The sequence below is a fragment of the Oenanthe melanoleuca genome, chromosome 11 (genome assembly GCF_029582105.1).
Source record: "Oenanthe melanoleuca isolate GR-GAL-2019-014 chromosome 11, OMel1.0, whole genome shotgun sequence".
NCBI classification, from domain to species: domain Eukaryota; kingdom Metazoa; phylum Chordata; class Aves; order Passeriformes; family Muscicapidae; genus Oenanthe; species Oenanthe melanoleuca.
The window spans coordinates 19,004,400-19,029,876 of record NC_079345.1 but is presented as its reverse complement, the minus strand read 5'-3'; the positions used below and the strand labels follow the sequence as shown (position 1 = coordinate 19,029,876).

General features: G+C 46.2%; 2 protein-coding genes and 1 long non-coding RNA gene across 5 annotated transcripts; 1 reads left to right on the top strand and 2 right to left on the bottom strand.

The window, feature by feature from the left end:
* Window positions 1–65: 65 nt before the first annotated feature.
* On the bottom strand, window positions 66–4,947 carry LOC130257919 (uncharacterized). Its single transcript, XR_008841402.1, has 2 exons — window positions 1,995–4,947; window positions 66–1,543 (listed from the first exon to the last, which is right to left on the bottom strand). It is a non-coding gene; the product is annotated as an uncharacterized LOC130257919 (long non-coding RNA).
* A 287-nt stretch (window positions 4,948–5,234) lies between these two features.
* On the top strand, window positions 5,235–11,694 carry LOC130258041 (uncharacterized). Its single transcript, XM_056501057.1, has 2 exons — window positions 5,235–5,519; window positions 7,596–11,694. Exons 1-2 carry the CDS (start codon window positions 5,235–5,237, stop codon window positions 9,069–9,071), a joined length of 1,761 nt encoding a protein of 586 aa, XP_056357032.1. The 3' UTR covers window positions 9,072–11,694.
* Window positions 11,695–14,142: 2,448 nt separating this feature from the next.
* TK2 (thymidine kinase 2) lies at window positions 14,143–25,476 on the bottom strand. Of its 3 annotated transcripts, none has more exons than XM_056500777.1 (10): window positions 25,321–25,474; window positions 24,451–24,488; window positions 23,657–23,731; window positions 22,362–22,415; window positions 20,575–20,664; window positions 19,181–19,254; window positions 16,626–16,714; window positions 16,249–16,328; window positions 14,940–15,020; window positions 14,143–14,568 (listed from the first exon to the last, which is right to left on the bottom strand). In XM_056500777.1, the coding sequence occupies exons 1-10, from the start codon at window positions 25,433–25,435 to the stop codon at window positions 14,470–14,472; spliced, it is 795 nt and encodes a 264-aa protein (XP_056356752.1). In that variant the 5' UTR covers window positions 25,436–25,474; the 3' UTR covers window positions 14,143–14,469. The 3 variants fall into 3 exon arrangements, 2 of the variants coding, with proteins under 2 accessions (XP_056356752.1, XP_056356753.1); XM_056500778.1 differs by having other exon boundaries at window positions 25,121–25,330; XR_008841392.1 differs by having other exon boundaries at window positions 14,550–14,568; window positions 14,940–15,034; window positions 25,321–25,476.
* Between the last annotated feature and the right edge of the window lies 1 nt (window position 25,477).

Here is a 25,477-nt window from a genome sequence, read left to right as displayed (position 1 = left end):
CTCTTTGTCTAGCTATGTGTTTCAGTAGGCAAAGAACTGCCTAAAAAAAAAAAATCAGTACCATATAGAAGCAAAAGAAAAAAGGAATAATAATATTTTAATATTTGCATTATTCCTTTGGCACCAGGCTTTCCAGACCATTGCAAAGCCTGCTGCAAGTCTTCCTGGGAAGAAAACATGCACAAGTGGTGGGGAGGTGGCAGTGGGTGCAGAGTGCAGCACAGCTGTGCAGGCTGGAGCTGCACATCCTGCACAGGCCTTGCTGCAGCCAAGGGAAGGGCACAGGAATCCTGGAGGATGCTTCAGGCCAATTCCCACACACTTCTGCATTTCCAGGCACAAACCAGTCTCTTTTTCCATAAGGAGCCTGAGTGTTACCATGTGACCACAGTGACCTCTCAGAACTGTGAGAGACACTGGGCTGAGCACAGGAACAGAATCTCAGGAGCCTCAGAGCATTCCCAGCTTTGAGAGAAGGGACCAGGAAAAGGAGCCCAAGGAGTGAGCCCAGGACACTCAGGAAGGATGGGAGCCCATGGGTTCCCAGCTGGCTGCCAGGGCAGTGGGAGCTGGGCTGGGGGTTCAGCTCAGGCACAGCAGGGCCAGGGCACAGCAGCACCGTGTCCCCAGGGAGGGCCAGGGCTGCTGCTCCCAGAGCCTCCCCAGCAGCAGCCTGGCCAGGGGAGGCTGTGGCACCCAGGGGCTCCCAGAATGGGCACTGGCTCTGGGGCAGGCAGGGCAGCAGGGACCCAGGCCCCCATGGGCACCCCCTGCTCCTTTTCCCCTCCTGAGAGCAGCTGGCCAAGCCCCAGGCTGGGCACAGCTCCCAGGGCTGGGTAGGTGTTTTACAGAACATCCCCTGAGCTCCTGTCTGCACCCCGAGCTGGGCAACATCCACATGTGGGACAGGAAGATCTGCTTCCCCCACGTCCTTTTTATGGCCCTGCAAAACAATAAAAAAAAAAAAAAAAAGTTGCAAGATTCAGACTAGAGGCCAGCCCTGAAATCCAACAGTAGTTGGCCAAGGAAGTTTCCATGTAATGCCTTAAACAAAACAAAGTTTGGATCCTGTTGTTCACTTCTGCCTGGAAAGTCCCATTCCTCATCTGAAACAGACCCATTCCTCATGTGAAATAGTCCCACTCCTCTTCTGGAAGCTTCTGTGTGTCTGGCTGAGGACACACAACCCACAAGAGACCAAGGAGAGCTCAACCCTGAGCTTTCCTTGGGACTTTCCCTAAGAAAACTTCTTTGCTGTGTTGTTTTCAAACGTGTTGCTGCAGGAAAGTCGAGCTCTTAGTTTGCACTCTACATTTTTAAGTAAGTTTTAAGTTCTGTGGAAAACCCCTGGGTGAGTGTGGTGCTAGCAGGAAGCAGAACTGACTGCCAGCACTCCAACAGCAGGGATGGAGCTCCACCCAGCCCTTGGGGCACTCACAAGCCTGGGCTCCCTCTGGGACCAGGGCCAGGAGCCAAGGAGCTGTGGCAGGAGAGCAGAGTTATCACAGGCTCATCTCCAGGAAATTTCTTAGAGGCATTTTCCCTAAAATACAAAAAAAAAAAAAAAAGGTTTTTACACTGAGAAAATGGACTCCATTTTCTGTCCTCACTAAAGGATATAGTAATATATAGTAAATATATAATATATAATATATAATGGTGTTTGAAAGGAAGCAGCATCCAAATTACTAAAATTGCACTTGGATTTTCTGTAAATACTGAATAATTTTTAACTCTAATCATCATTCAACACTCCAAAGATTGATACAATTATAATTAATACTTAGATGGGAAGTAATTATATGGTTCTTACTGCTATATAAATTATACCATTACTGAGTCATATGCACATGATGAGATACAAGGTAAGCATGCATTTTTTGCTAAGTAGATGACATGAAATACGTATTTTGCTAAAATGAGACAATTCTTTTGCAGTTCAGCAAGATTTTCAATATTCTCAGTATACTATATCCAAAAGAACAAAAATTCACCATTTTGCATTGCAGAACTGCTGGCAGGAATTGCTAGAAGGTAGGCTCTGTTTCACATTTTTGTTTTTAACACAGAGAACTGCTCCTCTCCATGAAGTATTTGTTTAAGCAGTTTTGTGGTATGAAAGTACCGTGCAATGAGAGAAAAAAAACTGTATCCCACCTCTGAGGGGCCAGAGATGCACAGAGTGCCCAGTCAGGTTTACTGGCAGGAGAGTCAGAAGGGAGGAGAAGCACAGGGTGGTTTGTGCAGAATGGGATTTGCTTTCAGGGCTGTGAAAGCTCCTGCAGAGCTGCCTGGAACAGGGCAAGGCTCTGGGACCTGCTTCCCTTAGGCTGCTGCTGGTGAGGGCCAGGGGGAATCTAATGAACCCAGATTAGAAGCAAAATGTGATTTTTTTTTTTTTTTTCCCCTGAAAGTGAGGCTTTTCCAAGTACCATGACCAAGCTGCAGGCTCTGCTGCACAGAGGGCTTTTCACAGGGGGCAGACAAACCCTACTCTGTTACTGATGCTCAGTTTCTCTGCACAGTGGGAAACCCTTTGGTTTGGCTTTTAACCTTTCAGACAGGGATTTCCCAAACAACTCTCTGTCTGTGGTTTACAAAACAATCTGACTTTAAGTAAACTTCTGATGAAAGTGGGAGATTTACATATTACCTCGTGTTAGCAATGCATTGGTAAAATTGTAAAAAACTAATCCAAGTCTTTCTTCCTTCCTTCAGTAACAGTGCAGTGTCCCTGGCACTGTGCTCTGGATTTGGCAGCATTTCTTACACATCTGCCTGCTCCCTCTTGTGGCACAGACCACTCCATAAAATCCTGTTATCACAGAATAATCCAAATAATCCCAGCTGCTCTGTCACACGGATGTGGGAGCCAACCAAAACATCCACACTGCAGCATTTCTCTAAGTTACCACTGAATACCTGGGTTATGTGATTCATTATGAACATATACAATTAAAAACTGAACTGAAGGCAGTGTGCTGCCTTCTGTGATACCTTACCAACATCACTTGCAGGAGTGGTTTAGCATTATCTGCTCTTGTTAATCTTTTTAACTGATATCCAGCAAAGCTTGTGGGGGATGGGGGGACCTTATAAATCCTGACAGCCTTAGAAAGAAAAAAATTAGCTGTAAAACACTACAGAGAGAAGTTTGCAGCTCTGAAGCTGCTCCAACAGCTTCCAATGCTACTACTGCAAGTGTTGAAATTCCTTTAATGATGCAATAAGAACATGCTTTCATTTCTTGAAAATATGGCAGATCTTGGAAAAATCTCAGCAAAGTTAGCAGAGTGATGTTGCTCTTGAGAAATTCATCTCCTGCTATCAGATACTATCCTAATCCTTGCATAAATCTAACAGCAGTGCTAAAACCCAGGCTTAACACAGGCCTTTGCTTTATTACATGAGTAAAATCAGAAAGAAAACTGGAAATGTTATTTCTTGCTACATGATAACAACCCTGTATTTCTGTAGTCGTCTCTTCTGCTTCAATTTTTAGTATACTGATCTTATACAGAACTTTTAGTAAAGAACACACATGTATTTGGGTTTGCTTTTGTACTTTTTGTTTTACATCTCTGGGACCACCCACAACTCAGGTCCCTCCTGCTCCAGGGGACAAGTCAGTGTCCAAGCTCCAGAAGGGCAGAGTCAAATTACTGAAGTCAGGACACTGAAAATGGCAAAGTATCACCATGGGAAAAGATGAAAAGCCAGGAAATAATAGGCAAATCATCCCAGAAATATTCAAACAGATCATTTTTTAGCACAGCAAGGTGAGCAAAGATGTGTTTCCTATATGGAAACCACATCCAACTGATCTAAGTAGTCTTGGTACTGTCTGACAAATTATTCCCCTCCTTAAACTACAGAAATAATTTCTAGTCTTCTGAATTAAAATAATAATCATCATATGAGAGAATATTTATCAATTTGTGAAGTCACACAGGCAGACAACATCATGGTGGCCACAGGTGGGGACTTGAAAATTCAAATTCCAAAAATCAATATTAGAAAAGCACCTGGATCAAAGGTGTATTTTCCAGCTGTTAGATTCAACCTCCATTTAACCCACTGCAGGACACCTGTGAGTCCCACAGCAGACACAAATCTCATTTAACCCACTGCAGGACCCTTGTCAGCTCCACATCAGACACAAATCTCATTTAACCCATTGCAGGACACTTGTGAGTCCCACAGCAGTCACAAATCTCATTTAACCCATGGCAGGACACTTGTCACCCCCACAGCAGACACAAATCTCATTTAACCCATTGCAGGACACTTGTGAGTCCCACAGCAGACACAAATCTCATTTAACCCATGGCAGGACACTTGTCACCCCCACAGCAGACACAAACCCCTTCCAGCTGTTCCCCAGCCCTGGCCCAGGGATGCAGAGGCAGCTCCCACAGGAGGAGCAGCGCAGGCCCAGGGCTCACAGCTGCTCTCAGGGCAGGGCAGCAGCATCGCAGTGCCCATGCTGTGCTTGGCTGACCTTTTCAAGGAGAGGAACACGGCCCCGCAAGGGCTGGGCTGCTTGGCCAGGATCCAGCAGTGATCCAGCAGGACTGAGCAGTGCCTGAGGACAGGGAATTCCAGCAGTGGGAGTGAGCGACCCACTCAGTGACCACCGACTGTTAATGCATAGTTATCAAATGAACGGACCGAGCGCCCAGGGAAGGGACAATTCCACCTCAGGGCCGATCAGCATGAGAGACACAACCAGCAAAGAGGGGTCTGAGCACTCATCAACACAAAGATTGCACTATTTGTGACCAATGAATGCTAATACCTCTGTTAAAATGTACAAATGGTGCAAACTATGGATGATCAGGAAGCTTTAGGTCGGTTACGAGCAGCCCCCTCCTTTGTGCAAACCAGGTTAAAGTACAGAATTGGTGCTGCGACACCCGCGATGTCCCCAGGCACGCCGGGAGCAGCCCTCACCTCAGCGCGGCTGCCGCGACAAGCCCCGCCCCGCCCGCCGCGCGCAGCCCGAGCCGAGCCGAGCCGAGCCGAGCCGAGCCGAGCCCCGCCCCGCCCCGCCCCGCCCCGCCCCGCCCCGCCCCGCCGCGCGCAGCCCGAGCCCTCACCGCCCTCCCGCCTTTCACTTTCGGTTCGCGGGGCTCCGCCCCCCAGACTGACAGGCGGGAGCACCAATGGCCGCTGAGCACGCGGGTAGTACAGGCCAATGGCGGCGGGGGCGGGCTCGGGGCGGGCCCGGCGCCATGGCGGAGCCGGCGCTGCTGCGGGAGTACGTGTCGCAGCTGGCGGCCCGCGCGGCGCAGGGACAGCTCTCGGCCTGCACCGACCCCGCGCTCAAGGCGCGGGCGCGGCGGCTGCTGGGCCCGGGGCGCCGCGGGGCCCTGGACGTGCGCGGCGTGGCCGAGCGCTGCCGGCGGGCGCGGGGCGGCCGCGCCCTGCGCGACCTGCTCAGGGCGCTGGAGCTGCTGGAGCTGCTCTGCGTCAACCTCCTGCTGTGCCCCTGGCGCCGGGAGATCCGCTCCCTCAAGGTACGGCACGGCCGCCCGCCGGGGCTTGGAGCGGCACCGGGACAGGGAGCGGGGTCAGGGCACGTCCTGCTCGGGATATGGAGCGGGGTCAGGGCACGTCCTGCTCGGGATATGGAGCGGGGTCAGGGCACATCCTGCTCAGCTCAGGGTGCCCAGCAGGTGCAGCACTGCTCAGAGGTGTTCAGTGGCCCTTACAGGCCTTGTCCTCGCTGGGGCCAGGAGTGCTGAGCAGCTCCAGGATTGGGAGGGGAGCCCCTCATTGTATGAGGCAGCAGAGAAGGTAAAAGCTACTCTGAAAGGCTTTGGCTTTCGTCACGTTAAGCCCCTGCCAAAATCTGCGTATGGGCAGGGATGTTCTTAGCAGTGGCCATCACCAGTGGCTTGGTGCCAAAGGCCAGGTGGGCCAGTGCCTCTGGTCCCTGATTCCAGTTCAGAGCCTGCAGCTGGTAGAGTGGGAGGGACAGCTCCTTGGAAAGAGGAAACGCTGCTGTTTCTTGCAGCAGGGTGGTCACGGTTACCCCACTTCCCCAGCACACTGAACTCATCTCATAGCCCAGAAGGCACAGCCATCTTCACACATCCCAAATTTAAGCAGACTCCCCAAACACCCAAATGCAAACTTAGTGTCTTTGCTTTGGCAACAGGCACTGGTGAAGAAAAGCCATTGCTTTCCTTCTTCCTGCACTTAGGTCTCACCTGTGCATTCTCAAACAGCTGTAAATTCCTATTCTTCTCATTCATCTCCCTAAAACAGGGCAAAGCATAAGATAGTTAGGTCTACACTTAGTGGGTTCAGCTTTTCCTAGCACAAGAATCCTAGGCTGCATTAAAATTCAACTTTGAAGACTGCAGTGGGAAACCCAAAGTATAAGACAGCCTGCTGCAGGCCTGAAATAATTCTACTGCAAGGGACAAGTTGGAGAACAACCAGTACCTTGTGCAAGTACAGATTTGATTAAAAGCTACTGAAATACATGGAATAGTATTTCCATGTCCTGCCACTCACCTGCTCTGATGTCCCTGCAGTGCCTGCAGCTGCCCCCCCTCCAGAAGGAACAGAAGGTGAGGAGTGCAGGGTACTGCTGACAGATTTATCTGAGAATTATACTGTGGCCATTCTGGGGGTCATTTTTGTTCTCCTGAACCTCCTGTTTGTGACATTGATGCTCAGGGGTCAGCCTTGGTCTGGCCCAAGCTGGGCAGCCTGAAAGCAAGGTACCCCACCCCTGCAAATCCTGACTTTGCATTCCCACCTCTGTCCTTCTGACACCTTCTGACTTGCCAGGAGTTGGTCATGCCCAGCTCTGAAAAGTCTCTCCTGTCACAGGGTTTCAGACAAAACCAAAAACCACTTCCAGGTTACAAACTAGGCCTCATGCCTGGGGTTGCTCTAAAACCAAGCAAACATTGAACAGTTTTTAAGTTGTTGCACAGCAGCAGCAATTTATTGGTGTTTTGCAGACAGCTTGTGCAAAGAGAGGTGTTTGGACAAGATTTCTGTTAGAATAGTCTCCCTTCAGAAAGGTGCTTTAAAAAAATGGCAGTTTAATTCAAGGGTAGTAAAGGTCACAGCAGGAGTCTGAACCATGGAGAAGGAAAATGTTAGATCTGTCACCAGGTCAGAAATGTGATTCACAGTGAGTGCATCACGTTGGTTTCTTTAGAGAACATCTCAGTCATTCATTCTATGAACCTCTGTTTAAAAAGCTTAGGTTCAGTACAACACAAAAGGTTCATTTCTGAGTTTCTCTAGTTTGACTAAAATTATTCCTTTACTCTCTTTCTTTTTCAATACTGGTACTTTTAGCCAAGACCCCAGCAGGTTTAAACTGGCACAACTTCACTGAAACTGATGTGCTGTAGCAAAGCTACAGTGCTCAAGAGGCTGCCAAAATAGTGCTGTTAGGAAGGCCTCACTCACTGCAATTCAAAACTCAGACTTCTAGGAAAGAGCTTTTTGAAAGCTGTAAGTAAGTTTTGAAGTAGTTTTGATCTTCAGGAAATCAACTCTTTCACATTTCCCTGCACCCACTCCCCCAGTGCTCACCAGCTTTTCCATGTTGTGTTCTGTTCCAGACCTTCACTGGGAATTTTGTGTACTACATCCAGCCAGTGCTCCCAGAGGATGTTGTGAAAGCAGTCCTGGAGAAAATAGGATATGTTGCAACTACAGCCACCGAGTTTTCACTTGTCAAAAAGAGAAACAATGAGGAAACGAAGCAGACTGCATTTGAGATATTCCTGGCAAGAATTGAGTGTGAAGCTATCCTTGAGATGACAAATGAAGAAAAACAAGGCAATTTGGAGCAGAGCCTGCAGCAGGGAGCACAAACACATCGGCATCGAGGAGAGGAGGGTGAGGAAGATCAGACACCCCAGAGAGGAGACACTGAAAGGCTGGGAAATGAAGGGGACAGTGAGACACCTTTGTGCCTTGCTCCCCAGCAGAAGTGTTCAGCTGCCTGTGCTGCATCCTTTGAAGCTGCTGGGAATCTGAGGATCAATGTGGCTCAGTCAGCAGCTGCTGCATCCCCTGGCAGCCTCCAGGGGCACCAGAGGCAAGGCAGTGACAGCACACAGCTCCTGGGCAAGTGCTCAGACAGCGAGGACTTCCTGAGCACATACAGTGACATTGTCATCGCACAGACACCCATCTTCAGTGAGGCTCTCTCTCCAAAGGCTCTGGAGAAGGAGCCAGCAGGCAGGCTGGCTGAGGAGCGTGCCCTGGCAGGGGCTGCACGAGTGCCGGGGCCTGCACCTCTGTCCCCGGGAGCCAGCGGCCCCCCAGCCTTTGCCCTGTTTGCTGACAGCTCCTGTGACAGCAAAGCCACCTTGCAGTTTGAAGCTCCAGGAGTCCCAGAAGGATCGATTGAAGCAGAAATTAATGATGCCATAAATTGCATAGACCCAGCCCCTGGTGATGAGCCCACTGAGCTGAAGTCTCTGCCCTACAAGGACTTTGCCCAAAACTGCAGTGTCCCCAGGGAAGAGGATGTTTGTGAGCTGTCTTTAACCTTCACAGAACTACAGATCAGGGATGCTCAGGAAGAACTTACATATCCAATAGAGGAAACTGGCCAGCCTGAGGCAGTGGCCTATGCAGGAACAAGTGACAGGCACGTTGGAGAATTTCATCGCTCCCAAATAAAACATACATACCTGACTAATGCTGAGCTGCACAACAGAGCAGTGTCACACACTGAGCCAGCTTCAGCTCTGTGCTGTACTGCTGGGCACTTGGAGGATTCCACTACTGACAGCAAGAGACTGCTCATGGATCCTGCCAAGGCACATCCAGCTTCTGAATGCTTCAGGCATGTCAGAGAGCCCCCCAACCTCACCTACATCCCTCCCCAAAGCATTGATGTGCAGCCCTCACACGGGGGCAGGAGCAGCACTCAGGGCAGGAGGAGCCTGCTGCAGCCTGCAGGGGACTCTGCTGGAGGCAGGGAAGGAAAGCTGGAGAGCTGTAATTCCCAAGAGTCTGACACCCAGGAGCCTTATGTCATCATCGACAGACCCGACCAGGCAGTGCTGTGCCATCACACCTGAGTCTGCAGTGCTTTATTTGTAATTACTTGGGGGCATTGTCCTCTCACCTGTGGCCTTGATCCTGTTAGGGAGATGATTAGCTTTGTGAAAACAGTTCAAAAAAAACCCAAAGCATGTCACTGCTCTGGGACAGTAAATAGCAGGAGTTACACAAATTCTTAATGGTTCCTTTGATGCAAAAACCTGAATGGTCACCTTTAACTCCTGTAAATTTCAAGCCGTTTAATTCATGAATCAGATTCCTTCTGACTGTTAAGGCCAGACAGGTTTCTTCAGCTGGATATCCTACTTTTCTTTTTTTCTTTACCAGACCTATTCCTGGAATACTCGTCCAGTACAAGGTAAATTCTTCTAAGCTGGAAGATGCAGCTTTTAGAAATGCTGGAGTGTACTCCTGTTAACTCTCTGCATCCCTTTGAAGCTGTGTCTGAGCTAATCTTCCTCCTGACTTCAGCTGAAAACAGGTTTAGAAAGTTTGATAACATTCCTTTAGCTGTAAAGAGGGGAACAGCTCTTTGAACCCTTGGTTCTGTAGTTACAGGTTTTATATCTGCCTCTAAAATACCAAAGTATTTTGTGGCCACCACCACAATTTCCAAGAGAAGCCTTGAGCATTGTAACTGTTCACTGCTACCAGGGAGAGAGGTCCAGCTACACCTGCCATTTCTCTTGCCTCTGCTCCTGATTTAATTTATGCCAGAAGTTAACAGAATTTTTCTGCAGGCCAGTTCATCTCACTAAAATGAAGTGGGGGGGGGGCGGGGGAAATCTCATTCTCCACCATTTTAGTGGCAGGAAAAAATACATTCAGAGAAGGATCCCAGCGAGCAGCAGAGGCAGGATCAGGGATATCCTGCAGGTGGGAGTGCTGTATGGAAAGCTCAGGAGTGTTGGATCAGCTGGAAACTGAGTCCCAGCACTGAGAGCCTGTGTCACACACAGCTCTGAATTCATTTAGGAAAGCACACTGCTGCTGTGCTTAGGCACAGTTCCAGTGCTTCTTTATACAAATATCTCCAAGGGCTGTCAGAGGGTGGTGCCCAGCAGCAGGACAAGGAGCAATGGCCATAAACTAAAACACAATAAGTTTCATCTCCACATGAGGAAGAACTTGTTTTCCTGGAGGAGGCAGAGCCCTGGAGCAGATGCCCAGGGATACTCTCTGGGACATTCCAAACCTACCTGCACAAGTTCCTGTGTCACCTGCTCCAGGTGACCCTGCCTGGGCAGGGCTTGGACTGGGTGACCTCCAGAGGTCCCTTCCAACCCTAAAAATTCTGTTGTTACCTAGAAAGACACTTTAACACTGCTTCAAGTAGCTTTTCAATAGCAGTGAAATGTGTGCTCATTTGAGCTGGGGTAGAGTTTATTTTCTTCACAGTGGCTAATATGGAGCTCAGTTTTGAATGCTAAAAAATGCCTTTCATGTACAGTTAAAATATTAGCTGAAACTAATTATAATTGACTTTCATCCCTGAAAAAATTCAGAGGAGCACACTTGGATTAGACTAGAAAAACCTCAGGAACTAAAATACAAAGATTTGCTTTTTGGACAACTAATGGTTGAAATTCTGTCATCCTCTGATTCCAGCAGTGTAGGAGAAACAGAACCTTGCCCAAGTTAACACCAGGGGACAGGAATGCCTTCAGCTCTGGGTGGGGTTGTGAGAAATGGGTGTTAGGAACAAAAACTTCATAGGAACAAAAAGCCTTAACAGGGCTGTGTCCTGGTATCCTTTAGGCTGCAGGATTCTCTGTACTAACCATTAAGTGACATTTTCTGTGCTGTGCAAAATATATGTCCACAGTGAAATTAGAATTAAGAACAAACTGTGGATGACTGAGCTTCAAATGAATAGAACCATTTCCAAAGAAATAATTCTTTTGGACTCTTAGAGAAGAAAAGGTTTTGAAAGTTTAACAGAAGGTGTCAAGAATACCTGGAATCCCCCTGGAATAAGGTAATTACTTAGCAGACAAAAATCTTACTTTTAAGCTCAGTTTCTAAAGATTACAACAGAGCAGTAGAATGGCATTCCTGGGATCACATGCTTTAGGACCAGCTTAGTATTTCACTAGGAAATGCTCTCTCTGTGCACTTATCCTTATTAAGTTGCAGTCATTTAGAAAAGAAACAGCTCATGAGATGGGAGTAACAGGACAGGAGCTGCAGTTCCTGACTGGGTGTGGTTCTTTCCATGCAATGGGTTTTAGGCAAACCACAACCCTGCAAAAGCAGTGATGTCCAAAAGCAGCACCATCAGATATTGTTGAAAAGCCACATAACTGAATGTTTCTATCCTGCACAAGTGCCTGACAAATGTCTGTACAGTGATCAAAGTGCTAATGAAGCCTTGCTTGTTCCAGCTGAACTAACCAAAACCAGTAGGAGAAAAATACATTCTGTACTTTTGGGATCATTCCCCTAAAATTACCCAGAAAATCAATGTGAGAGCAGTCCAAGTGCTGCATTGAAAGGATTCCCTTGAAAGCAAAACCCAGAGGGTAAAGCACAAGTGTAGGGCAACTCAGCATTTCCTTCAACAAGTCCAAGAATGAAACCCCAATGGTTTTCTCTATTCTTCAAGTACTTACAGGTCATAATAAACTGGTCATGATATAATCCCAAAAATACCACCTGTGTTTTTCTTTATAAAAAGAAGTAAAATCAAAGAATGCAAACCAGTTAAGAAATCAATTAATTCTAGGATTTTTTTAGAAACATTAGAAAATAATAACAAACACAGTCCCATGCACTGTGTATTTTCACTGTTCAGCTCAGCCAGAGCAGGGCTGGGGATCTCATGAACACAAATAAAATAAGCTCTCAAAAAAAACTAGCTGAAAAAACTGTCAGGGCCATTCTGCAATCACTTATGAAAACTGTTTTGAGGGGGTTTATTTTTTTTTTTTAAACTGAATTCAGTGGGAACTACCAGTGCACAGTTCTCTTCAGAACTAAGCTATATTGTGATGCAGAGCAGAAAGAACTTCCTGAAATCAATAAAGTTGCATTAATGTGGGCAGGATTAGAGCAAAACACCATTTCAAACTGGTAAGATCTGTTTAACAAAGCTACTTTAACTCAATGCACTTCATTTGCTTCCTCCAAAAATAAAATAATGAACACCCCCCCTCTGGTATGAAGTGTGTCAGGCCTGGGCAGGAAGGGGTTTATGCCTTGCTGTGCTTCAGGCAGCTCAGGTCACTCAGGATGTGCCTGGAAAGGGGAACAAAGGAGCAGAGGGTAGGGCAGCACCTTCCTGGAGCCAGTTTCCTGCCCAGCTCCATGGGGCCCATACAGCACAGGAGCACAAGTGGGCTTGAGACCAGCCAGGCCTCAGAACACCTCCCTCCTGCCAGGGGGTCTCCACTCAAAGGCTCTGCAGGGCCCTCAGTGTTACAGCTGACAGGAGGAATCATTTCCCTGTTCCCATGCTGAACTGAATGTCTGCAGCCCTCTGAACCTTTGTGTGGTGGTACCACCCCAACAATCCAGCCTCATTGCTGTGAGATCTTTGCACTACCTACTCTTGTCCTTGCCTTCCATACTTTGTGGTGTTTTTGTACTTGAATAGAAAAGACCCCAAAGAGATGCACCCCTCCTTTTTACTGCAATTCAATTGTTTGAAAATCACAGAATCACTGAGGCTGGAAAATACCTTGGAGGTTACTGAGTCCAGCCTGTGACCAGCCACTCTGTCACCCAGCCCAGAGCACTGAGTGCCACACCCAGGTTTCCCCCTGGAGCTGCAGTGCAGGACCCAGCCCTTGACCCCTTGGACCTCATGGCTTTGGCACATCCACCCAGCCTGGCCAGGGCCTTAGCAGATCCCACTCCCAGCCCAATTAGCTGAGGGTAAACTCAGTGCCCTCCTCCAGACCATCCATGAAGGTGTTAGACAGGATTGGTCCCAGCTGGATCCCAGGGGTATCCCATTCCCAGCTGTCTTAGGTTGCAGTACAGATGTGCCCAAAAGTGTGTATTCTATCACCATCTGCTGAAACCAGGTGGGGCAGTGATTCTTATCTCTGTGGCACATATTATCTGCTAATGGGCCGTGTTTAAAACCAGCTGGGGCAATGTTCTTCATCTTTTCCCCAACCCATCCTCTCTCCAGGAAGATATCATCTGCTGCTGGGCCATTCAGTCCTACTGCATGACTGATAAAATTACATCTCCCACTGGGAGATGCTCCAGCCAGGGGAGGAGCCAAGCCTTTCCTACCTAGATAAAATCTGAGATTTGGAACACCAAGGCAACCTTCTTTCCACTGGATTCCAGAGGAAAGCCAGACCTTTCCACATCATCCCTGGACCTTCAGAGAAAAACTGCACCTTCTACAGGAGCACTGCTCCAGCTGAACCACATCTGCCACTGCAGGAGGATGCAGCCACCACTGAATGGCACTGCTACCAACACCCTGACTGACTGATGGGGTGTCAGGTTGTAGTCTGTCAGTGTTTTGGGATTGTTCTTTATAATACTGTATTTCTATATTAATTTTTCCTAGTAAAGAACTGTTATTCCTAATTCCCATTTCTTTGCCTGAGAGCCCCTTAATTTCAAAATTATAATAAATTGGAGGAAGGGGTTTTACATTCTCCATTTCAAGAGAGGCTCCTGCCTTTCCTAGCAGACCCCTGTCCTCCAAACCAGGACACCACCACTCTGGGTCCTGCCATCAGCCAGTTCCTATCCCAGCCAAGGATGGCCCTGGCTGAGGTGGCAGCTGCAGCTTCTCCAGGAGCTGCCATGGGAGAGGGGATCGAAGGCTCTCCTCAATTCCAGGGAGATACATCTACAGCTTTTCCCTCACTCACCAGTAGGGGCACCAGGTGGGCCAGGCAGGACCTGTCTCTCCTAAAGCCAGACTGGCTGGGGCTCATCCCGTGGTTATCCTGTGTGCTCACACTCAGAATGATCTGCTGGGCACAGGGCCAGGCTGACAGGTCTGTAATAATTAAACCTCCCTCATACACACACTGGCCATTTGGTGTTGTTTCTCCCCAATTCACCCCAAGGAGGTTATTAAGAGAAACCTCAGGTACCCTCCCCCTCAGAGGGGCATTGTAATCAGCTGTTTATTTCAAGTTACAAAAACAAGGTTGTCTTTGGGGAAAAAAAAAAAAAAAAAAAAAGACATTAAAATTACTTCTAGGAAGCAGCAGTGAAGTGGGAAATGAGGGAAACAGCCATATTTTAGCTGAACAGAACTGTCACAGTAAAGCTGATGGAAAACCTAAAAACACAAAGGGAATTGGCTCATATTCTCTTCCTGATTAGTATACAGCATTCTACAAAGCACAGTGCAAAAACAATACCTATTATATTTAAATATCAAAAATACCCAATCAGACTTCAGTAGATGATTTTTGATACAACAGTCACAGGCTTCTACAAACGGTGTTGTCTGTTAGGTGGGTTCAGTATTTGGTCCCGGTTTTCTTCATACTTCTCTATCATTTTCTGCATGTCATGGTCAGCTCCAATAACCTTGGAAAGAAGATGAACACTGGAAATAACTGACACCATAAAACTTGATGTCTTTTGAGCAGAATAGAACAGGACCACCAGTGCAGCCAAAGTGGGATACTCCTAGGGATCTGCCCAAGCTGCTATCTGCTGGGAATCTGGCATTCCCTGAAAAGCTACACAGCTGATCCTGCAAGCAATCCCAGTGAACAGCCCCTCAAACTCCCCAGCAGAGATGGCAGACCCCACTTTTATGCCATACACTAACAGCTATCTCATTTGTCAGAGGCTGTCCTTCTCCAAAGGTTATCAGAAAAGCAGATTTATTTACTTTTACCACTTCACAATGCCCCCATTATTTGGGAAGCACAATTGGTTAAAACAATACTCACAAGTACTGGGCAGGAAACTTCAAACAGTGCACGTTTAATGAGCCACTCTTCATAGAGCTCGTGAATAGCTTCTAAATATTCCTAGAAAAGAGGCACTGGAATAACACAAATGCTTAGGGATAACACACTCATTGCAATCTTTATCCATTTGGGAAGTAGTTAAGAGACACATATAAAAGCCTGCAACACATACCTTCCACTAACAAAAAATAAAAAGCATCAGAAGGTTTTTGAGAAAAATTAATTCCCAGTACAAAGTTTAACTCCAGGAAGATGTCAAAGACACAGCTTTCAGGAGCACAGGGCTCTCAGCTCCTTTTAAGATCAAGCAACCATGATTCTCTCCCACAGGTAAAATGTGGTCCAAGGTTTTACAGAGAAAAATAAAATAAAGTAAGGACAAAAAGGGCAAGGCTGCAAAGAGTATGTGTGGGAGGCACTTTCGGTGTCAATACATTTCCCTAAAATTCCCAGTTCACTTTCTCATAACTCAATTTCCTCTAAAAGCTCTTCTGCCTGTCAACTGTTTTTTTTTCTTCATGGAGACCACTTCACATTGCTCATTCATAACTGCTCCCCTCCTCTTCAGCAGAGCTGCAAAATAACACAAGGGCTCTTCAAATCCATTACAGGAGGATTTATTCTCAAGCTAAAATTTCACATGGCCCAAAATTCAGCTCTTTGCACAGATCTTCAGCTGACAGTTGCTTCTCCTACCCACCAGAGCTGCAGAGGGAAGTGCATTTATGTCTGGTCAGGATTCTTTAGAAGCCTTGTGGCATGAAGGGCCATGCTGTAAATTGGCACAGAAAGTCACTTTCCATCACCACAGTTTGTTTTAAAGCAGATTCCCAAGCTCATAATTTTCAAGGAGTTGCTTCTTTTCAGCCACAGCAGAGACACTTTTCATGCACAAACATCCTGGTGAGAGCAGCCAACAAAGTGCCGCCAGAAATCCCAACACCTGCAAACACAGGTATCCATGCTCCACCTGGGGGCTTTTGTGTCATTTCATGGTACAAAGGCAATTGACTTTTACATCCTAGGGAAGATTAGCAGTTGATTAATACTGCACCTAAACTCAGCTACAGTGCACTGATTACTACAGCAGAACACCTGGGAGAGTCAGCGTGCATGACAGAGCGTTTTTTAAAAATAAGTGAAAATTCAATATTCAGGGTTTACTCTGCAGTGGAAACAGCTGCACCACATTTTAGCATTATACTCAGGATATAATTTTAGTATTTAGATTGGAATCACTCCATTTTCAAAGCTTCTTGTAAGCACATATATCAGAGGAACTCCTTACCAGAGGAATGACTTTTTCCTCTTCCCTGCATCGTGTCTTTAGCCTCTCATAACAAACTTCAGGAGATGTCTGCAAATAAACTGCAGGAACAAAAATTTTAATAGTTATGTTCAAGGACCAGGTTTAAAAGCAAAGAAGAAACTCACTTCACAAACTATAAAAGGGAAGGATCCTGGCTTGGGTACCACCACTGGACCTCCCCTTTGGCACTGCCACGAATCAACCCACGAACCACCCACAAAGCCAAGCTGTCTGATGGTGCTCACCTTTATACTGAATCATGAGTTTATTTATGAGCCAAGAAATAAGAATTACTTTTTCTCCCAGAAAAGCCACCCACCCACAAACACAGCCCTCCAGACCCATGAAGATGTTACCTATCAAATCAACTGAAACATCAATGTTGTTCTGGATCCAGTCAAACCATTCACTCAGGACAGCATAATCCACCTCTGGCATTTTTCCACTGCACAAACACAAGAGGCATCACTCACTGAGCATGTAGAGACCAACTCTAAACTCTCACTTTGCTCACCTGACCAGAATCCTTCCCCATTTACTCCAACATTATGTCCACCCAAACTGAAGGCCACAAAAAACATTGTTTATGAAATAGAAAGACCAGATTTTTTTTTTTTTTTTTTTTTAAGTACTCAATGGTATTTATTGCTCAGATTCTCTCTATCAGCATAAATTCAAATCTGTCCCAGGACATGTTACCAGAAGGGCTGGATTTACCGAGCAGCACCATCAACTCCTTACAGAAGCCACAGTAAAAGGCAGCAAAAATATAATGTCAATGTGTCAATAATTTACTCCCACTCTAAGTAATATTTGTGGAAGGAGTAGTGAAATATCCAATATGCTTAACTGAAGCTCTGAACTCAGAGCACAGAATGTTGCAGATAAATGTCTCAAAGTTATCTCAGCAGCAATAATAAAGTATCAGACAACTCCACTAAAAGGGAGTTACTGAGGACATGTTCAGAATCACATACTATGTTTTTGTAAGTATCAATTTTCACTTATTACCATATTCCTGATTGTCAAGTATTACTAATTTTACAGTACCCTCTCTTCAAAACTGGTGACAATAACACATACTCCACAGTCTTTCCTAAATGCTTCTACAATAGAATACATTTTTAAAAGATGGAGTTAGGAGGCTCCTGTGCTCTCCAGCTGAATGATTAAGACCAGTTAAGCCATTTTAAATAGGACTGAAGAAAATTACCTAAACCAGTTCCCTGGCAACTTGCTTTGATCACTTGCAAAACAGAGCAAAAGTAATAAAGATATTGCCCTAATTATGGAAATCCCTGTCCCTGTTTGTACCAGCTCCCCTCTTGATCTGCCATCCAGAAAACGGTAACACTGGTCACTGCTGCTCTTCTAATACATCAGTTCTGGATAGCAGGGAACTACATCAGCCAAACTCTGACTGTGCAACTTTTCTCCAGGATAGATGAGGGAAGCAGGAAGGTTGAAAGGAATTGAACAAAGAAAAAATAAAAAGCTCCACTGTTCTTATCCTAAAAGACAAACACATCCAAGTCAATTCTGCATTGACCTGCCCTGCAGACAACACACCTTTGCTTTCCCTGGGTAATCCTGGCAATCTGGTTTAAGATACATAAAGATCCAGGGCATATAAAAGGCACAAAATGGTGTTTAAATTTCCTAAGTTTGCTGACATTTGACTCCTACTAAATCATGTTTTTACTGCCTAAGTCCAACATGAACCGAGTGAGTTTTCCATCATTAATTAGTGATGGATTCAGAGGGACAGTGAACTGCAGTGCTCATCTACAGCACACCCTGCACACCCATGTGCACACATTTAAAACTCACCCAACACAGCCAGATTGACTAACTTTTAATGTGCCACAAAATAGCTACTTCCATACGTTCCTCAGTTATTCCTTGTATCATTTAAAATGCTTTTACATATTCTTTTCTTTTGGCTTGCTGCTGGTACTATCAGCTGCCTTCTAGCTTGCTGTAACAAAAGAAAGCAAATGCCTTTTTTCCAACATTTAAAAAGTGCTGAAGCCACAGAACATCTTAGCTGCCCTTAAAATTGTTGTTATTATTACATTAATTCACAGAGTTGATACAAGCAGATTTAGCCAACTAAGTCTTTGGGAAAAAAGCACTTTGTCTACAATGAAAAATGAAGTCAGTAACTGAAAACGAGGATATTCCAGGCTGTTTGCACTGTGTGCACTGGGATGAATACAGTGTCTCTCCCACTTCCAAAGGCATTTCCATGGCAGAGAGGTGCTCATGCAGCATGGATGACACCTTGTGGCACAAACTGGGTTTGTCCCTCAATGCCACTGAAAAACCCACTAAAACCCATCTGTCACATACACTCCTCAACAGAAAGAAACAAACCCTTAACTCCTGCACTATTTCAGTTAGTTTGGGACAGGTGATTTATACCTAGGGCAGGTTATAGGTGATTCTTTTTTCTTTACTCACAGCCTACCAAGGCTTGCAGTCTATTGTGATCCTGGCAATCCTGATTCTGAGCAAGAGCACAGGATTTGAGTCCCTGCTTGCAACAAATGCCATTCCTGGATGTCAGGCTGGATAACACTTCCCAGTTCTCTCCTTCTGTAGACTTATTCTTTATATCTTTGTGGGTTTTTACCTGTCCAGCATGTGTTTGACTCAAGCAAGATTTGGTCATTCAGCTGGAGAGCAGATCATTTCAATAGATAGTGTCTAAATAATACTGTACTATAAATATTCAGGAGCACTGCTGAAAAAGGTTTTCCAGAGTCCTGCAGGAAGTGGGTAGCACATCCCATACCAAACAGACTGCCACTCCCCTTAAATGCACATTACCAAAGAAATTATCATTTGATTAGATATATATTTAAAATAATAAATCCAAGCAAGTACAGTAGAAAAGCACATGCCATACCTTCGATACAGGTTTTCCACAAAAACGTGTTTTGCACTGTGAATCGATCGCTCCATCATCCTTATGGGGGAAATCTGCAACAGAAAACTTGACGCTGTACATTTTCATGCTTGCTCCTGTTCGCACTCACATGGCACATATGAAACACAATTTTCAGACCTTGTGATAAACAAACTTATGGGATGGTAGGAGCCACAAAACAAACACGGACTCCTGTTCTTGCTCTAATTTGTTATTCAGACACCAGTTCAAAGCTATGTGCTCAGCATTCAGATGAGCAGTGGAAGAAAACCAAAAATCAGCAATCCACTTGGGATCTGCAGGACAATAGGAACTACTGCTCCCCAAATTGCTGCCCCATCCCATGCATTGCTGGGTCATCAGACACATTCAAGAAAGGAAACTGGACTTTTAAAAGAAATAACTGCAGCTGACAGATCCAGCCCTGCATGTTTTCCACCAACACTTCATGGTGGAGCAGGGAGATCCTCTGGCACTCCTGGGCCTGGCAGAGCAACTTCTCACCCAGGTTTCTGCACATTAACAAAGCAAAAATGGCTCCAACAAGGCTCAAATATCAAAAAAGCTCTGATTGAATTACAGGGAAATTCTCAGGAATTCTTGAATGAGCTTCTTCTCCAACAAAACAGGATTTCTATTGTTTTGGAAAAACACCTCTTCCAAAAACCTAATGCTCATATATGCCAGTTTCAGATTTGACACCGCTAAAGTTTGCCCTGGCACAAACTCAGAAAACAGAACATAAGAACAATCAGTAAAATATAAGCATGGCATCTAAGACCAGGTCTTGTAATCAGGGAATGGAAGCCAGCATAGAATGTAACAAGAGGTGTTTGAAGGAGGAAAGAATGAAGAAATCTTGACAAAAAGGTAGGATGTGAAAATTAATAATAAAAAAAGAAAAAATTGCAAGAAAAAAAAAAGTATGTAAGCCACCTGAAAAAACAATAGAAAATGGAAGTGTTTTGCATAAACAGAAGAAGCAATGGCTAAATTTGTACTAGAGAGCACAAAGCAGTACTATGAATTCTAACACGAGATTACTTGGTGTTTTGCCAAAGATTTGAAATAATGAAATTACAGACAAGTCACTGACATGAAATGAGGAGGAGATTTGTGTAAGCCTAGCTCTAGAGGGCGTGCCCAAACAGCAGGATCAGTTTGGGGAAGTTGTGAGCAGGCAGGAGGCAGAGGTTTTATCCCCAGAGCACACACTGGGCATATCAATGTCTGCACCACAGAAATTCCTGCTCACTGCAAAAACAAAGAATGAACACACACAGCATCTTAACTCTTGAATACAAGATTAAAAGGATTTAGCACTCATAACCATATCTAATTACTCTTAAAATTAAAAGAAGTAGTTTCCTCACCATGGGCCTGGTGTGCTGCTCCAGCATGGTCAGCTGGACATAGGTCTGCAGAGTTATCCCCCACCTTGAAGCATCCTGGTACATTAAGCCCTGGGGTCAGATGGATATTTGTTAGGACAAACAGCACAACAGGAAGTTGGATATTTAGGAAGCTTTTGCCCAAAGCATTGCTCTAAGTGCACTAAAACAGCTGACATCATGTTTGACAATAATTAAGTGATCATTTGCTCTCCACAATGGAGATGAAGAATTATGGCCCTGTCCCTACAGACACTGAGTGGGAGGTTGGCTGAAGTCAGCAGGAACTACTACTCTGCACATGGAACAGTTGGAACCAAGTAATGACAAATCTATCTGCTACTCTATTTTTGTGCATTGACAGACTCTCAGTACACCCAGTGCACCCAGAAACCATACAAGGCTCTAAGTATGGTCTGGGCCTCAGAAAAGGTGTCCTTTAACACAGGCAGCTGTTCCTCCCAAATGATCCTCACAGCAGCTCTCAGGTAGCTGTTCCACTTTCTGATTGCTGCAATTCCACACACACATAGAACTTAGAAGCAACAATCCATCCTGCACAGCCGAGAAAAGATCCCACTCTAAATAAAACACCATGCAGTGTCTGTTGGCTGAGGTGACAAGTTTTAAGCCTGCAGCACAGCTTAAGCCCACAGGTCTGACCTCCTTTTCTCCCTGCCAAGATCAGACTTTCCCAGTGCTCCAAGGCTGCTCTGGTGTTGTGCAACACGTGCCCCACCCTTTCACCAACAATCAGAAAGGCAGCAGCAACCCCCAGGAAAGTCAATTTACCGTGCCAGAGGGTCTGTGGCAACACCCACGGTATTTGACACATGGTAGGACAAGTATGGTTTGGGGTGTGGCCACACCACCGACTGCAGAGCTGAGCACAGATCCCTCAGGAACCTGGGGCTTGTGCAGAGGGGCTGAGCCCCAAGCACAGCACTGACAGCAGGGACCACTTCCAGCAGCCCAGCAAGGCTTCCTGTTTCCTGGGGGAACAGCTCCAAGAATCCTCAGCCACCCAAAAGACAACAGAAGCCCTCAACACCTCACTGGGCTGAATTCTCCTTATCTGCAGCAGCCACAGGATCACAGATTCATACAGTGTTAAGGGGCTGGAAGGGACCTTAAATCCCACCCTGCCATGGCAGGGACACCTGCCACTGTCCCAGGCTGCTCCAGCCCCAGTGTCCAGCCTGGCCTTGGGCACTGCCAGGGATCCAGGGGCAGCCACAGCTGTATGGGCACCCTGTGCCAGCCCTGCCCACCCTCCCAGGAAGAGTTTCCCAGGCTCCACAGGGGAGGTGCTCCAGTCCCCTCAGCACCTCCATGGCCTCCTCTGGACTCACTCCAAACAGTTCCATGTCCTTCTTATGTTGGGGGCACCAGAGCTGTTCACAGAACTCCAGTCAAACAACATTAAGTGATGGGATCCAGGCCCCACCTGGAGTGACATCCTTCCCTCCTTTGAAACAGGCACAAGCACATTTAGGAACAACTGCCACACTCAGGGCTTACCTTCCTGGGAATTGCTTTAACTCACACCCCACTGGACACCCAGTGACAAAACCACATTTTATATGCAATGTTTCTATTACATGCATGTGTTAATCACAGTAGAAGATCTTTTGCTTCGTGGAACTTTAGGTTTTGCTGTGTGAGATTTGGATCACACCTTTTGCAGCAGTTTTGCTGGCTGATAAAAAACCATCACACATGTCTTGCTAAAAGTCACTGTAACTGCAGAAATAATTTCTACCACTCACCAGGATATTATGACCTTGAACATTTCTCCACTTGCTCAAGGGTTCCTTCAAAACCTGGTTAAAAAGAATTACTCCATGTTAAACACATCTTAGATTCAAAATACTTAATGTGACCCTACAAGTGTACAACTATTTTTAAGGAATACTTGTGCAGTAAATCAGAGTATTCAGGACTTGTATTGGAAAGCCTATCCTTAAAAAACAACACTGAATTCTGTAACACAAAAGGTAATAATGAACACTGCTAAAAATAGAGAAATGTCAATATCCAATGTCTTCTTAGCATTTTTAAACACTGATTAGATTAGCCCATCTCCTCACAAATTAATTTCTCAGAAAGTAACACTTGCCAGCAAAGGAAGAGGATCAGACTACTACCACATTCGTGTTTCATTTTATTTTTGTGTTCTAACAAAATGCATTCAAACATTTCACCAAATGGATCAGAAAAGCTTCCACACTGAATAGATAAAATCACAAGAGACCTGTCTGGTTCAAACAGGGTCTAAATCTGCAATAATACTGTAGAGTCAGGCCTAGGAGGATCTCATCAGCCTGGGAACCTAAGTAGCTACTTAAAAATGCTGCACTGTATGCAAATTAAAGTCTGTTTCCCTTCAGATTAACAGTTAATTACAAGGACAATTCCTGTTAAATTCCCAAATAACATCTGGCAGCCCAGCATTTCTAGGAGGACTCCTAAAACTTATTACCAAATGTGTTGCCATATCTGCTGGGGAAAGCATTAATATCTGTTGTACAAAATCAATTGCTCACTGAGGTTTAACCTTGATTTTGTTTAAAATACAAGCCTGACCTTCCCCTAACCTGGTTCTAAGCAACATGAAATCAAATACCAGATCAGTCTAACAAATCTCCTGAAACAGTTCTAACAGGTTTTCCTTATTTTAAAAAAGCCATCTATTCACTGAGGTCTCTGTTACATGGCATAGGTGTTTTTACATAATAATTCTTTCCTTTGCTTTCACCAGACTCATCTAAGATTTCAGTGACATGAAATGGCAGAGACAAGTCCAAACATGCCCATGCTCTGTGGATTGCTGTTATTTTACAAAGGTACAAACTCTGATTCACAGGTTTTACTGGTATCTTGGCACCCAGAACACACCATATGTGATCTACATTCCTCTGCTGCAATTTGACAATAAAAGCTTGGGGTGGTGCCCCAGCTCAGCCCCTGCTTCTCCCTCCTCACACACCCAAGGACATGTTGGATCTAAGGCAAGCAGCTGCTCAGTGAGGGAAATAAGGACAAAGAAATGTGCACCCAGTACCTCAATGCTGGTAGTTTGTGCAAAATAATCCAGGCATGTTGTTTTTCCACTGGCAATGTTGCCCTCGATGCAGATCTGGTGAAAAACAGAGTCACTCTGAGACCCACAGCAGGCACAGCAGTGAACAGCGTGGCAGAAATGCACCCTGCCCATTCCAACATGCCAGCTCCCTCCACTGGGAAGAGATTATTTCAAGGGAAGGCACTGGGGATCCATTTGGCTGTTGTCATTGTCCCAGACCACCCCTTTTCCCCTCCCTGCTACCCCTCCAGCCAGCCCCTGCCCTGTTTCCAGCTTCCTTCCCCTTCCCAGGACTCCAGGGGTTCCACTCTGCCACAACCCACCCCACAGACCTGACTCCCAATTTAAAATAACTGCCAGCTGAAGTAACAATTCCAGCATCCATTATATAGATAGCTTAAACCTTCAGAGGGATCACACTTTTATTTACAGAAAACTTAACTAAAATAAAACTAAGATAATATTTTTTCAACTGTCTTAAAATAACTTTTAGCCCAGAGGGGTTATTTAAGGCAAGGCTACATGTGCAATAGTGAACACAAACTGCCACCTGTCCTGACAGAAGCTCTCGCAATTTTTGCACAGATCTCTCACAATTTTATTACAATTTTTCAGTGTAGCCTTGCACAGAGTATGACCCAGTGAGAGACCCACCACCACACAGTGACACAGCTATGGCCTAAGGCTGCCTATACAAACACACTCAAATTATAATGGAATTCTAATGAATGAGGCTGCACTTTTTGTTTTCTGAACAAAATGCAAATACTTACAATTCTCTTTCTAGCATCTTTTTTTATCAGATGCTTATCTAGAATGGAAATAAACAACAGTTAAAATCAAAGCCATCTTCATAACTTAGTTATACTGAGCCTCTTAAGGTGAGTCCCTCCAGCACATTTTTAGGTTCCCTATGGCTTAATATGACTATTTTCTAAATTATCAGCCTTCAAGGTTTTAGGTAATTATTGGGTCATGTAACAGAGACATTGTGGCACTGACTGACACAAGATTTAGCTGAAGTTTTCCATTGTCCCTTACACTGCTGAGAGTCCAACAATGAGCATTCACTTCCACCAGACTTCTGCTACATCTGCTGCTCCTCAGCGGGTTTGTGCAGGGGAAAATGAATTTTGAAAAGAGCAGCTGGAGCAGCACTCACAGCCTGGCGAGGTAAGGGTGAGGATTACAGAGCAACTCCAAAACAACTCAGAATTGCGGTAAAAAACCTGTCCAAGCCCAAGCTGAGTTTATGAGAGCCTTCAGCCAGCCAAGCACGGCAGGAAGGCAGGGACACCCGCTCAGAGCTGCAGTCTGACCCCGCTCCTGCTTCCCGGGAGCGGCTCCAGGGTCTGCCCCCGCTCCAGGGTCTGACCCCCCTCCCGACACCGCTTTTGCTCCCCTGAAGCTACTCCAGGGTCTAATCCCTCTCCCGGGTCTGACCTAGCTCCAGGGTCTGTCCCCGCTCCAGGGTCTGATTCCCCGGAGCCGCTCCCGGGTCTGCCCCCGCTCCTGCTCCCCCGGAGCCGCTCCAGTGCATCCCGCGGGCGCGCCCGGAGCCGAGCCGGGCCCAGGGATGGCCGCCCGGCCCATCCCATTCCATCCCATCCCATGCCGTGCCCGCGGTGCCGCCCCGCACTTACGGCCGGCAGCGGCAGCGGCAGCGGCAGCGGCGCGGGGCGGGCCCGCCGAGGGGCCGGGGCCGGCAATGCCCGCGGCCCGCCGGGCCCGCGCCCAGGCCGCGCCCCGCCGCCACATGGCCCATCCCCACCGCCGCCCGGAGCTGCCCCGGCCCGCCCC